This window comes from Chiloscyllium plagiosum, unplaced genomic scaffold, assembly GCF_037043375.1.
Source record: "Chiloscyllium plagiosum isolate Xiang-an unplaced genomic scaffold, Cpla_swu_hap1 HiC_scaffold_21, whole genome shotgun sequence".
NCBI classification, from domain to species: domain Eukaryota; kingdom Metazoa; phylum Chordata; class Chondrichthyes; order Orectolobiformes; family Hemiscylliidae; genus Chiloscyllium; species Chiloscyllium plagiosum.
The window spans coordinates 34,978,011-34,991,931 of record NW_028270159.1 but is presented as its reverse complement, the minus strand read 5'-3'; the positions used below and the strand labels follow the sequence as shown (position 1 = coordinate 34,991,931).

Sequence of the window (13,921 nt, the reverse complement as noted above, 5' to 3'; positions counted from 1 at the left end):
AATTCTTGTTGATGGGCTCATGCAGAATTCATTCTATTAATTATGTTGAACATTCAATTAAGTTTAGGATGTGATATTTACCTGTTCACCCTTATGACCTGGCACTCCAGGGAGACCTTTGGATCCTGGATTCCCCTTTAAACATTGAGAAACAAAAATGCTTTCAGACTATAAACCCTTTCAGAACAAGTTCCTACTCATCACCATGCAGCATTACCACTGAGAACCAAAGGAATGTTCTTTTAATAGTGGATTTTGTAGGCGATACTATCTTAACAATGTGTGTGTATCTGTTAAGCCACAAGTGTTCTTTTAAATAGAATTCAAATGTAGCAGGGTTTATTTAGATGCCTATAGTGTTTGTGAATAGGTATAACACTTTGTCCAAGGTTAGGTCTATCAGAATATAAATAAATCCTAAAACTGTTCCAGAGACTTTATCTGTAATAATGCTTTTTTTAAATCACTGTTTCTTATTGCATTAATTCCATGGAAACTATACAGTCTCAGAAAATTTGAAGGCTAAACAATAAGACAGTATTAAGAACAAAAGCTTCAATTAATATTAATAGCCAAAGGTTCATGGGTCCTGACAGCTCTCTAGTATCTCTGCCATTCTTCATATGTTAACCTAGCCATTTAAGTTGATCGGTCTATTGTCAACAGTGGAGGTCACTGATGAGCAAAACTCTCCCCTCATCTTTCTTCCGTTTACATTCACATTCCAGTCTGAAATACGGCAACCGTAGCATGAGAATAATCTTTGACTCTGTTGTCCAAGGACAACTATGCAAACCAGTGATTGGCTGATGAGAGCTAAATTAGCATGGACAAAGAATCAAACATGGCTCTCTTTACAAAGTCTCTTAGCATCTACTGGAACATCAGGGGTATCATACACACTAGACTTGAACTTTAGCTAACATTATAGTCACAGTTTGTTGCTTTTTCAAGCTCAGCTCTTAATTAAACAACAGAAGTAAAACTAATCAATAAACTACATGAAGCTTGGTTTAGACTTAATAAGTAGTTAAATTTCTTCCACGTACCTTTTTCCCCTGATCCCCAAAAGGCCCAGGAAGTCCTGAATCTCCCATTAATCCCTTTCACAAAAGAGACATTTTAGCTTTGATAAGTAAGGTGACAATTCTTGACAGTTCAAGCAGTTATTGTACAGGTAAATGATACATTGATTACCTTTAGACCTTTCAGACCAAGAATCCCCTTGTCTCCTCTTAGTCCTGGCATTCCCTGTAGACACAACATAGTACTTAATTAATCTCTTCCCAGTTATGTTGCACTTTTACACTGATGGTTCATCTCTGAGATTTAAAAAAAAACCGAGAGCCTCTGCATTATGAAAATGGTTTCTGATGAAGAGCTTATGCCCGAAACATCAATTCTCCTGCTCCTCAGATGCTGCCTGACCTGCTGTGCTTTTCCAGCACCACACTCTCGACATCAACTGATATTAGTCTGTGCTGATTGAAGGAAATGAAAAAGGTATTTCTTTCTGCTGTCTTTAACAAAATCATAAATGTCTTTTTAACAAATAGGTTTCCAATTATGCTACATAGTACAGCAGAACTCTCCCTATGGATATAATGAAGAGGGTATTATTCAATTTTCAGAATGCTTCTGTATTGAGTGATAATGGCTGATTCAAGAGGAATACTCAGATTCTATTTCAACGTTGAGGTTGGCTAATATTGTTAATTAAGCTGATGTCAACTTCTAATTTGAACTCCGCTGTTCCAATGCCATACTTGAAAGTATGTATCATGCAACAACATAAACTTTAAGGTAAATAAAAATTTGAGATTTCCTTTTGAAGCCAGGGACCTGGGTTTGATTCCAGGTGTGTGTGTATGTTTATGTGTGAGCGAGATGTATGTGTGAGCGAGGTGTGTGTGTGTGAGCGAGGTGTATGTGTGTGTGAGCGAGGTGTGTGTGTGTGTGTATAGTGCAATGGGGGTCACCTGTAGTGTGACATGAACCCCAAGGTCCCGATTGAGGACATACCCATGGGTACCAAACTTGGCTATCAGCCTCTGCTCGACCACTTTTTGCTGCTGCCTGTCCTGGAGTCCGCCTTGGAGGATGGTCATCCGAAGGTCCGAGGTTGAATGTCCCAGACCGCTGAAGTGTTCTCCGACTGGGAGTGAACACTCTTGTCTGTTGATTGTTGTGCAGTGCCCATTCATCCTATGCCATAGCCTCTGCTTGGTCTCGCCATGAACCATGCCTCAGGCCACCCTTGCCTGCAGCGTATGAGATAGACAATGTTAGCTGAGTCGCATCAGTACATGCCATGTACATGCTGGGAGGTCTCCCCATGGGTAATGGTGGTATCCATGCCCACACTCTAACATGTCTTGCAGCATCTACTGTGTCAGCATTGTATGGATTTGTCCTGAAAGCCGAGCAGTTTGCTACGAACAATGATCTGTTTGAGGTTTGGCGGTTGTTTAAAGGCGAGCAGTGGAGGTGTGGAGAAGGTCTTGGCGAGGTGCTCATCCTCATTGATAATGTGTTGCAGGTCACGAAGAACATGGCATAGTTTTTTGGCTTCTGGGAAGTACTGGACAGCAAAGGGTACCCTGTCGGTTGCAGCTCGTGTCTGTCTCCTGAGGAGGTAATTACGGCTCTTTGCTGTGGAACGTCAGAAATGGCGGTCAATGAGTTGAGCATCGTGCCCTGTTCTGATGACGGCATCCCTTAGTACTTCCAGGTGTCCGTCACATTCCTCCTCATCTGAACAGATCCGGTGTATGCGTAGGGCTTGTCCATAGTGGATGGCTGTTTTAATATGTTTTGGGTGGAAGCTGGAGAAGTGTAGCATTGTAAGGTTATCTGTGGGTTTGTGGTAGAGTGACGTGCTGAGTTGCTAATCCTTAATGGAGATGCATGTGTCCAAGAATGAGACAGATAGTAGAGAGTATCCATCGTGAATTTGATGGTGGGATGAAACTTGATGATATCACTGTGTAGTTTTATCAGTGATATCTTGGCATGGGTCCAGAGGAAGAAAATGTTGTCAATGTACCTGGTGTATAATGTTGGTTGGAGGCAACAGATACGGCAATGGATGAACGAGCACTGCACAACAAACAACAGACAGGAGTGTTCCTTCCCAGTTGGAGAACACTTCAGCAGTCAGGAAAATTGACCTTGGACCTTCAGGTGACCATCCTCCAAGGCGGACTTCGGGACAGGCAGCAGCGAAAAGTGACTGAGCAGACGCTGATAGCTAAGTTCGGTACCCATGGAGATGGCCTCAACTGAGACCTTGGGTTCATATCACTCTATAGGTGACCCCATTGCACTATACACACACACGCACGCACACACACACAGAAATACACACACACTACCACAGACATACACACTCCTACACTTCGACCCCTTTACACTCACAAATACACATATATACTCTCTCTCACAGACACTCACAACGTCCTGCCCCTCCCCACCTCCCATCCATTCCACACGCACGTACACACACGCACACACATACACACGCTTGTGGGGCGAATTTGTACTTGCAGAGTTACATTGTACTTTGCTCAAAAACTACATGAATCCATGTAAGATTCTGTTAATTCATTTTTTAAGATTAGAACCAGTCTAAACATTATGGCACAGACAGGGACGAACACCTTCAGTAAATTATCTGGGCTGACACCAGTTGTTAAAGTTCACTTGAGAATGTAACTTTTATACAAGGTTTTGTGATTTACATATGAAAGAAGTGAAACTAACATGGTCATTCTAACAGATGAGAGACTTAACAAACAATCAAGGTATTTTTCAATGTATAATTTCAGTTACATCACACTGTAAACTTTTGTTATAAATTCTGTGTCTTACAAACGTGTACTCCACAACCACCTGCTGAAGGAGCAGTGCTCCGAAAGCTAGTGCTTCCAATTAGACCTGTTGGACTATAACCTGGACTATAACCTGGCCATAAGAATTCATGAAAGAAAGTGATCCAACTTGTTTCTGAGGGCACACAATGGACAATGAAAGACTGTTTAAACAACTTCAGAGACCAACTATAAGGCAACACACACACTGAAAATACATAGACAGACAGCAGCCACCTTAGGACACAAGAAAGGGTTGTATTCTAATAGAATTCCCATTTTCAATTCAATTTTTATTTCAAAAATAACATGTAAAGAAATTATTCTGGATTTAGAGTATTGTATTCTTTCTGTGTAAATATACAATTATGCATAAATTTAAAACAGGAGGGTAATTATAACTATTTTAAATATTCTATGATACAGAATTCATTATTACACTGTAATTTATATTTCATTCTTACAATAAGGATTCATAAGCAAGTATGTAATCTCATACATAAATCTGCAGGATCTCACATGAGGATATGTTATCCTAGAATTCTTAATACTCTAATGACTCAGCATTAAAAGTGTACAACTTACAGGAGGTCCAATTGATCCATGTGGTCCTACAGGTCCAGTTTTACCTCTTGAGCCCTAAAATACAAAAAATTTAAATCCAGTGTTTTCATTAATCAGTACGACAAGGATGGTTCATTTGTACAATTGTGTGATCTAACTGATGGAGTTCTGACGAAGTAAAACGTGCAAAAAGGGTCTGTGGTGAAGAAGTAGCATTATACTTCCGGACTTGACAGCCATACAAGGTGTGTTATTGTGTGATGAACCAAGCTGATCATTAATCTGTAGATACTTCCAATATGCTTATGTCAGGTGGTAAGAGCAGCTGGGTTTCCTGGTTAGCATTACCCATGTGATAGCTGTAGTGTAACAGCTGCCCCATGCTGAAAGACTCTATGTGCAGGTGCTTGCTATGACTAACTGTTCACTTCATACTGAGGTCTCACCAATCATGCACACTCAAGAGCTAAAGCCTTCAATACACTCATTCCGTTCCATTCATGTGGACAGAAAAGATCCAAGTTAAAATTACACTGGAGGAGTTAATAAATTAATTTCTGTACATATTTGCACATCCTTGTTTCCAATAGAACCTCCATGGTCTTTTTCTTCCCTACCTTTGTAACCTCCTCCAGCCCTACAACTTATAATAACCAGTTGAAATTGTATTGTCAGTTTTACTTACAGAGTCTTCCTGTTGTATTGTGATATGAAAGGCCTAGTTTTTGAAGAGATTCGTCTTGTTATAAAATCTAGGTATTCAATACTGGGCCTCAGAATAACAGACCACAAAATGATTGATTAATTCTTTTTAGTTATGGCCATTTTCAAAGATAAAAATGTCTGCCCAACATTACCGAAGGTTCCCCAAATAAATAAACAGGTTTATATGACCCAATTTTACCTTTAAACCTTTTTTCCCTCTTAGTCCTCTTGATCCTGCTTTTCCTCTCTTCCCCTAAAACACGTAAAAGAATATTAAATGGCATCATTTTAAAATATTCTCAAACATGGGTATTATAATCTTTTTGAGTGGAAGCAATTTTCAAATGGCTTTTGGGTGCTTACCATCTTTCCTGCTCTTCCTGGGTTTCCTGGTTTTCCAACAATCCCATTGTCACCCTTAAAGTAAAAACGCAAATATCAACATTAATCACTGATTATAGATATATACGATGTTCATAATTGTTTTGTACATGTTTTTAAAAATTGCAATATTTGAAATGATACACATTAAGATTAGGTTTTGCAGGTTTAATTACTCCTGGGGCAAAGGATATTTCATTGTAGGACTCAGTCTATATCTAGTAAAGCTAACTATGTCCCTTTAATAGTGTGACATTTCTCCTGGTTGAGGTTTTAAGCTGACAGTAAGGTTGAATGGGCAGATTTATCAGCTTGCAGGTGTGGGGTTAAGATAATAGAGTAATTAGCAGTAGCATTGACCAAGAGTATATTCACAATCCAATGCCTATCTATTGGATAGACTACAAATCCAATCTGGTTATTCTATATATATCTGTAACTCATGGATTCAGCAGGCCCTTCTACTAATGGAAAGGTTTCCAAATCACAATGCTCTTCTCTCACTCTCACAACCTGAGAAATTGCTCTTTGTTGTATTTTTATTTCAAAAATATACTTTATTCATAAAATTATTTGGCTCGCTATACAATTGGTCATGCCATTCTTGTGCACACATTACATTGCTTCACATACAGACATCGAAATTTATTTTTCATATATACAAGTCTGTACATTTACTATCCAGCTCTTCTGCTGAGGCGTCAGCGGAGTCCAAATGACTGTGTGGGCCCCCTGTTCTTCTTAGGCAGGCAGATGTTACACGGTGGTCTTTCCCCACCGTGCCTTGGTGGCAGCTGCCCCAAGCTTCAGCGCATCCCTCAACACATAGTCCTGGACCTTGGAATGTGCCAGTCTGCAACACTCAGTTGGAGTCAACTCCTTCAGCTGGAAGATCAACAGGTTTTGGACTGCCCATAGAGCGTCTTTCACCGAGTTGATGATCCTCCAGGCACAGTTGATGTTCGTCTCGGTGTGCGTCCCAGGGAACCGATTGTAGAGCACGGAGTCCCGCGCCACAGCGCTGCTCGGGACGGACGTCGACAAATACCACTGCATTCCTCTCCAGACCTCTTCTGCATAGGCACATTCCAGAAGGAAGTGTGTGACAGGTGCATGACACGCACTCTGTATTGCCAGGATTGGAGGGTTTGAGACTTTTCAACAAGCACCAAGACATGGCTTGGCTGGTGGTGAGAAGGGCTCTGCCTGTTAGATCCTTTATGCACGCCCGGACTCTCAGCCGCACCACACGCTGCCCTCTCCTGAAAGCTGCCTTGGATAGGTGTAAAAGATCTGATAGCACAATTCTAAAGAAGGGTGGGAAGTTTTCTGATGTATCCTCAGCAATAACTTCCTTCAATCACAAAAACAGATTATTTGGACATGATCAAATTTCTTATTTGGGACTTTGATGTTGCGTTTCCAACATTACAATCAGTGACTACACTTCATTGGCTGTAAAATGTATTTATACATGTGGTGGAGGTGAATGGCCCTATATAAATACAAGGCTTTCTTTCAGCTTATTTCAGACTTAAATAAGCTCAATGTTGCAAAGCCCTATCAATTTAACCAGGCCCACATACAATTTTGTAAGATACTTGTGCGTGAGTGCAAAAGGAGTTTACCTTATGCACCTTTGCTGAATTGATCTTTAAAAAGTACTGAGAACTGAAAGGCCAACAATTCCATAAACCACTGAAGAACAATGAAATAAAACAAAGTAACTTGAGCTAGGCAGTAAAACATCAGTGAAATTTAAAGAACTCTGCTTTTGGATTTCCTCAGATTTAGTTCCATTCTTTCAGAGGTTATAATTTTAATGGGGCATTTGGAGCTATGCATCTGTAGAGGCCAAGTAAGGGTTATCCCACAGGTGAGAGACATCTTGTGAAAATTCTATAAATTATAAAGATTATGGAAAGCGCAGACTTTGTGAGATTTGTGATTAAAATAAATACATTGCAACAAATATGAAACTGAATCAGCAGCAATTCTTTTAAATCTGCGCATTCCTTCATTAGTTCATCAGCACATGAAGGAGCTGTGTGAAGATAATACTGCCTCAAAAGTCTTGTTAAAATGGACAGTTTCCATTTTCAGGCATCAATTAATAGATCAATAGTTCAATTGTTTCTGCATTTAATTCACCTTTTCTCCTTTGGTCCCCATTCTGCCTTCCAGTCCTCGTTGACCTCTTAGACCCTAGAAATGCAAACGTTTCGCATGAACTACTTAAGATACCATAGAGCAATGGTCATGTAGCTTTCTGTTTTATTTTTCAAATAGTAATATTTACCATTCTGCCTGGTTGGCCAACTCCACCTTGTGGTCCTTGGTCTCCAATAGGACCCTAATATTTGAGTGTCCAACGTAAGTTTGCAATAAAATGAGGAAGAGAATTGCAAAACAAAATGCAAAATTATTTAACTCATGAAGAGACATCCATTTTATTCACCCCATTCAGTCATATATAGGCCAAGAGCCTAAACATTATTACCAACCTCTGTCCCTGGTTTCCCAACTGGGCCTGTTTCCCCAACCGGTCCATCTGATCCCTGAAAAGACACATTTTGTCACACTGATTTTGGATCCTGAATTATTGGAACTAAGTTAATATTATCATTTCAGGGGAAATGAAATAAATATGTTATGAAGAAAGAAAATAAAAGGTAATGCTGATGAAAGTCACCATAAACTGAGAGGACCATTGACTGCTACCTCAGCTCAAGGGTTAGCTTTACCAGGTCCAGTAGCCTCCTCCCCTGTATTCCCCAACCAACCAGAAGCCAAGTCTGTCACTTGCCCCCAAAATAGTGAGCATGTCACTGACATCACACACAAGATATGAAGTTAAAACTTCGCAAAGCGCAAGGAAGCTCCAAATTCCAACTTCCCAAGCATTTCTGGAGGTCCTCTGTACTGACAAATCAAACAGTTAAAATTCTCCTCTCAACTCCCAGTAGCTGTGCTGTTGTAACTGATGCTGAAAGAAAAAAACAATTATGCAAGAGATTAGATCAAATTTTCCAAATCATTAGCCTCAAAAGAACGAAACAGCTAGTTTTAGATAGCTGTGCCAAATGGTCTTCTTCCGCAAATCTTTCATATTGTGAATCATTCAGCCAAAGGTCAATATTTAAAAATAACACATCACCTCCGAATTGAATGGCTTTCCACGAAGACAAAAGCAGTGTTCATAATATGAAACAGAGAAACAAATAAGCTTACAAACACTTAAACGCAGCGAAAGAAACTGAAGAGCAAAGATGCAAGAATATTGGAAAAATATATTATAGGACAAGTAGAAATAAAGCACTAACATTTTAACTATATAATTTTCATTTTTACTTACAGGAGTAGAATTGAACTGAAAAAACTGGCCTGATAGTTGAATATTTTGCATCAAACATGTGCAGTAAAGACTCAAAGAATCAACAATACAGGGACATTGAAATAGTTAGCGCAAAGATGTTGGATTATCTGATAGTCTAAGAATTGAGTGATACTCGAATCCCCAGAATAAAATTAAACAGCATAAGAATGGAATTGTGCTCCAGAAATATACTTGCTTACTCAATGTCATATGTTCTAAGACCATATTAAGTAAAAAGGCCATCACTCTCATATTTTCCATAAATGATCATTCTGACCTATCACAGAACATGTAACTTACCATAACACCTGGTTTTCCTTCAAGACCTACTTCACCCTTCATTCCCTGAAATCCAATTTCACCTTTGGGTCCTGGTAAACCTTTGGTTCCTACAGGACCTAGTGGACCCTGTAACAGATAATTGTAGTCAAGAGGTTTGCAAGAATTTGAAGGAATACAATCATTCTCCACTGATATATTAGCACATTCATGACACATTTCCAATAGCATTTTTTCACGGCAGTTTCAATATAAGTAAATAAGATTTAGACATATACATTTTAATTCCAGGTCAACGCTCATATTTAGCTCCATGGGCTGGAGTTTCAATTTCCCATCGGGTGAAGAACAGGCACGAGCTTGATTTGAAAATAAGGCTCTTGAATGGCGTGACAGTTTTCCATCCCACTGCTACTTTCAATGTAAGGGTGAGGCAGAAAGCCAACGACTCTCTAGACTCCTAGAGAAGCTTGTTAATTGGTGGGGGGAGGACCAGGTAGCAATTTTCAATTCTCAGATTGGGAACAGAAAACTGTTTGGTGCACGCTATTGAACCACTGTCTGCCTCAATATAATGAGTCATTAAGTGGTATCTTTCCAAGTGGACCCAGTACTTTTCCCCCTTTGGCAACTCAAGAATCATGACGTTGTCACAGGAGGACATTCAGTCCATTGTGTCTGCACTGGCTCTTCGAATGAGCAATTTGGAAAGCGCCTTTCTCTTGATTTTACTGTATAACCTTTTCAGATAACAGTCTACTTCCCTTTGAATGCTCAATTGAACCTACTGCCACCATCCTCTCATGTTGAGATGCCTTTACACTTGCTTAAAGATAATAAAATAATCAGAGGTGGCACAGTGGCTAGCACTGCTGCTTTGCTGTGCCAGAGATCCAGATTCGATTTCAGCCTCTGACGACTGTCTGTGTGGAGTTTGCATGTTCTGTCTGTCTGTGGGTTTCTGCTGGATGCTTCAGTTCTCTGCCACAGCGCAAAGATGTGCAAGTTAGGTAGATTAGCAATGGTAAATACAGGGTCACGGGGATAGGGGTGGGGGTTTGTGTGTGGGAGCAATGCTGTTCGGAGGGTCGGTGCACACTTGATGGGCCAAATAGCAGCACAGGGCTTCTATGATTCTAATCACTTACAATGGGCCCAGCGTTTCCACGATCACCAACTTCTCCTTTCTCACCAGGTAACCCCTAATGTTTTGATTTAAAAAGAAAGACTTTAGAATCATGACACAGTTTGAAATATCCATCTGTTTTGCTTTCTTTGAAAAATGAATTCACCTCATAAATTATGAAGTAAATGTTAAGCAAGTCACATCACTGAAGTGTGACCACATACGCAGGAAAAGGAAATCTTTGATGATTATTCTGTCATACTTTCTCCACAGAACAGCTGGAGTAGAGGTTGTCTCCAAGTCGAAGACAAATGGCAGTTCATATTCAGCCAACGTGACAGGTTATTGCACAGGTCAGTTATTACTTCTCTCGAACTCTCACAGCCTCATAATCCATAAATCAACATCAAGACAAAATGACTCGTTCCCAAACATTACATTGACAGATGATCTTTTTCTGCTGCTCTCTCCCCAACCCCAAGCTAAGTTTGTACCAGACTGAAACGGTGCACCTTGTTGCTGTAACTCAGCCTTGGCATTTTATGGATTTTCTGATGAGCCTTTTAAATGGTCTAAGGGGAAACCCTGTCAATGAAAAGCTGACAAACAATGAGAGGAAGCAACCAACTTCACAATCTGCAGTTGCTTATTGAAGTTTGATTAGCTCCTTCTGGCTGCTGGTGGAATTCTTGATTTCCTTTGAAACTTCTGCATGGTTTAAGAATGGGAGTCACAACAGGCAAAACTGCCTTCATACTCCGCCCTGCACCTCTGAAAGATTTTCTTAAAATTTGCAAGTCAGTTGAAGAGTCAATCAAAGTGTAGGAAAACAATCAGAGGTGAAGAGCCATGAAAATTAAAAACATTGCTTTTCGAAGATGTAAAGCCTGTGGTATAAGAGAGTTTAGACTGCAGGTCCAAATGAGTGAAGAGAAGGAATAAATTAAATTCAAGAAATGAAATTCACCTTAATTTCAACAAAGTGGAAGAACAAAAATGGAAATCAGGCAGTTGGATTGCTGAATTGTTTTTTTGTAAAGAGGAGCCTGCAATGACGATTGCCTCAACTATGACTGACCTTTTTAAACCAGCACAGAGCTCTGCAATGTTACAGGAATCTTTCAAAATGATAAATATTTTGAGTGTAGCACCTCAAACATGCTAGGCAAAAATGAGGATTGCAGATGCTGGAGATCAGAGTCAAGATTAGAGTGGTGCTGGAAAAGCACAGCAAGTCAGACAGTATCTGAGGAGCAGGAAAATTGACGTTTCAGGCAAAAGCCCTTTATCAGGAATGAGCTGGGAACCTCCGGGATGGAGAGATAAATGGGAGGGGAGTGGGGCTGGGGAGAAGGTAGCTAAGAGTACAATAGGTGAATGGAGGTGGGGATGAAGGTGATAGGTCGGAGAGGAGGGTGGAGTGGATAGGTGGGAAGGAAGATTGACAGATAGGATAGGTCATGAGGATGGTGCTGAGGTGGCAGGTTGGAACTGGAGTAAGGTGGGGAAAGGGGAAACGACTGGACATCACCAGTTTCCTCATTTCCCCTCCCCTCCACCTTACCCCAGTTCCAACCGACCAGCTCAGGACCATCCTCATGACCTGTCCTACCTGTCAATCTTACTTCCCACCTACCCACTCCACCCTCCTCTCTCACCGATCACCTTCATCCCCACCTCCATTCACCTGTTGTACTCTTAGCTAGTTTCTCCCAGCCCCACTCCCCTCCCATTTATCTCTCCACCCCGGAGGCTCCCAGCCTCATTCCTGATGAAGGGCTTTTGCCTGAAACGTCAATTTTCCTGCTCCTCAGATGCTGCCTGACCTGTTGTGCTTTTCCAGCACTACACAAACCTCAAAACAGCTGTCCAGCATCATCATATTCCCCTCTGCTTTACTGAAATTATGACTTTATCATAGCATCTGCTAACCTAGGACATTTCAGTGCAACACTGAAAGCCTGTGGACTTTCCACAAAGGTGCAATTTTCACAAAGCAGTTCAAGAGAAATCTGTAATTATTTCACATGAGAAAAAGAAAGTGGAAACACTCCCTTGAAAAATGAATGAATGAGTTACTGAACATTTGTGTAGGCTAGGGCTTTAGATTAAAACAATGATTTTAGTTACAAAAAGTGTCTGTTCTTTCCAACCTGAAGTCCAATGTCACCCTGAGGTCCAGGCATTCCAATAGGCCCATGTTCACCCTGGCAAAACAAAAAAAAATGAATGAGTGGAAATAAAGTTCACAGAATTGGATATTATTTTTGCCAACTGATACCACCTCTGGTGAAGGTAGGCTGCTATGTGAAGTCAGTGTTTTATCAAAATTTTTAATGGTTATCAAATGGTATCATTGAATCCAGTGTGTCATAGCACCAGTTGGATATGGAGGTGGCTCCATGACAGCCATTTTCAGTGACAAGTCTGTCACTTATATACCTGCCGCACCTACTGAAACTGGCAACACACTCAGAAAATGAGATGAGATCACTAAAGACAGAAAAAAAACAGAAATTGCTTCCTCATTAACCATATAATCAATATTCTGTTTGTGTGTATGCAGCTTCTTGTTGTATTTGATGTTGGTTCATTACTCTCTGACACAATAAGTTGGGACACACTGATTCCTCACAAACACTTTCCATATCTCCTAATCGGCAAGCAGTTCAGATTCCTCAACAATTGTCTTGCCCACATTCCACCTGTGGATTTTGTTGATCAGTTGATGTGCTCCGAGTCCCGGTGTTCCTTACCACCAGTCCTTTGAAATTTTCAGGCTATTCTCCATATTTAATTAAATTTCACCAGTGAAGACATGACCTGTATGAAATATCTTCTTCTTTGATTCTGAATCTTAGATATCATTGATGCACAAAGGCCTGTAACATGGTCTGAGAATGTTTCTTTCTCTCCCCATGCAAATGCTCTTTCAGTCCACATGTCACTAATTCTTCTTCTTTGCTCATCTCCCCCAACATTGCATCACACCAGTCCATACCTTGAGACCATCCCAGTTTGCTGTCTCCCATTCACTCTATTATTCCACACTACTCCATCTATATTTCCCCTCCATCAATCCTGATGAAGGGTCACTCAACCTGAAATGTTGACTCTGCTTTCTCATCACAGATGCTGCCAGATCTGCTGAGTTTCTCCAGCAATTTTTTTTATTTGATATTTTACCCCTTGCCATATTCTCAACCCCTCCTTGACAGTTCCTGGGTGACTTGCTAAACTTTTTCTGCCTTTATTTGTTCTTGTTCTGCAGTATTTGTAACTACAGCATTCTTCAATCTTCCCTGATGAGACCTACCTTTATACAACAACTGGTTCACAAGTTATTTTCAAAGCTAAGACAGAACAAATGACAGACAGCAGAATGTAAGGGTCATTCTAACTAAAGTAATGTAAGCTGTTGATGATCACAATAATTTATCCAGGTATTTGAAACATTGAGTACCATATTGAAAACAAATTGTTTTAAATGGCTGTAATTTGTTGAGGAATACTTGATGGATACCTTCTTTCCTTTGGGCCCAACTTTTCCCTCTGGTCCAATCAGTCCCACATCACCCTGAAAAGAAAGGAAAGTGAAAGCCTATTTGAGAAACATCACTT

General features: G+C 40.4%; 1 protein-coding gene across 1 annotated transcript in view; it reads right to left on the bottom strand.

The window, feature by feature from the left end:
* Window positions 1-13,921, bottom strand: part of LOC122564606 (uncharacterized) — a 272,583-nt gene that overhangs the window by 30,495 nt on the left and 228,167 nt on the right. Inside the window, exons 46-58 of the mRNA XM_087998687.1 lie at window positions 13,824-13,877; window positions 12,454-12,507; window positions 10,323-10,376; window positions 9,196-9,303; window positions 8,024-8,077; window positions 7,819-7,872; window positions 7,671-7,724; window positions 5,502-5,555; window positions 5,338-5,391; window positions 4,455-4,508; window positions 1,198-1,251; window positions 1,050-1,103; window positions 82-135 (exon numbers count right to left, since the gene is read on the bottom strand). Of these exons, the coding sequence (XP_087854813.1) occupies window positions 82-135; window positions 1,050-1,103; window positions 1,198-1,251; window positions 4,455-4,508; window positions 5,338-5,391; window positions 5,502-5,555; window positions 7,671-7,724; window positions 7,819-7,872; window positions 8,024-8,077; window positions 9,196-9,303; window positions 10,323-10,376; window positions 12,454-12,507; window positions 13,824-13,877 (756 nt within the window). The remainder of the gene's footprint in view (window positions 1-81; window positions 136-1,049; window positions 1,104-1,197; window positions 1,252-4,454; window positions 4,509-5,337; window positions 5,392-5,501; window positions 5,556-7,670; window positions 7,725-7,818; window positions 7,873-8,023; window positions 8,078-9,195; window positions 9,304-10,322; window positions 10,377-12,453; window positions 12,508-13,823; window positions 13,878-13,921) is intronic.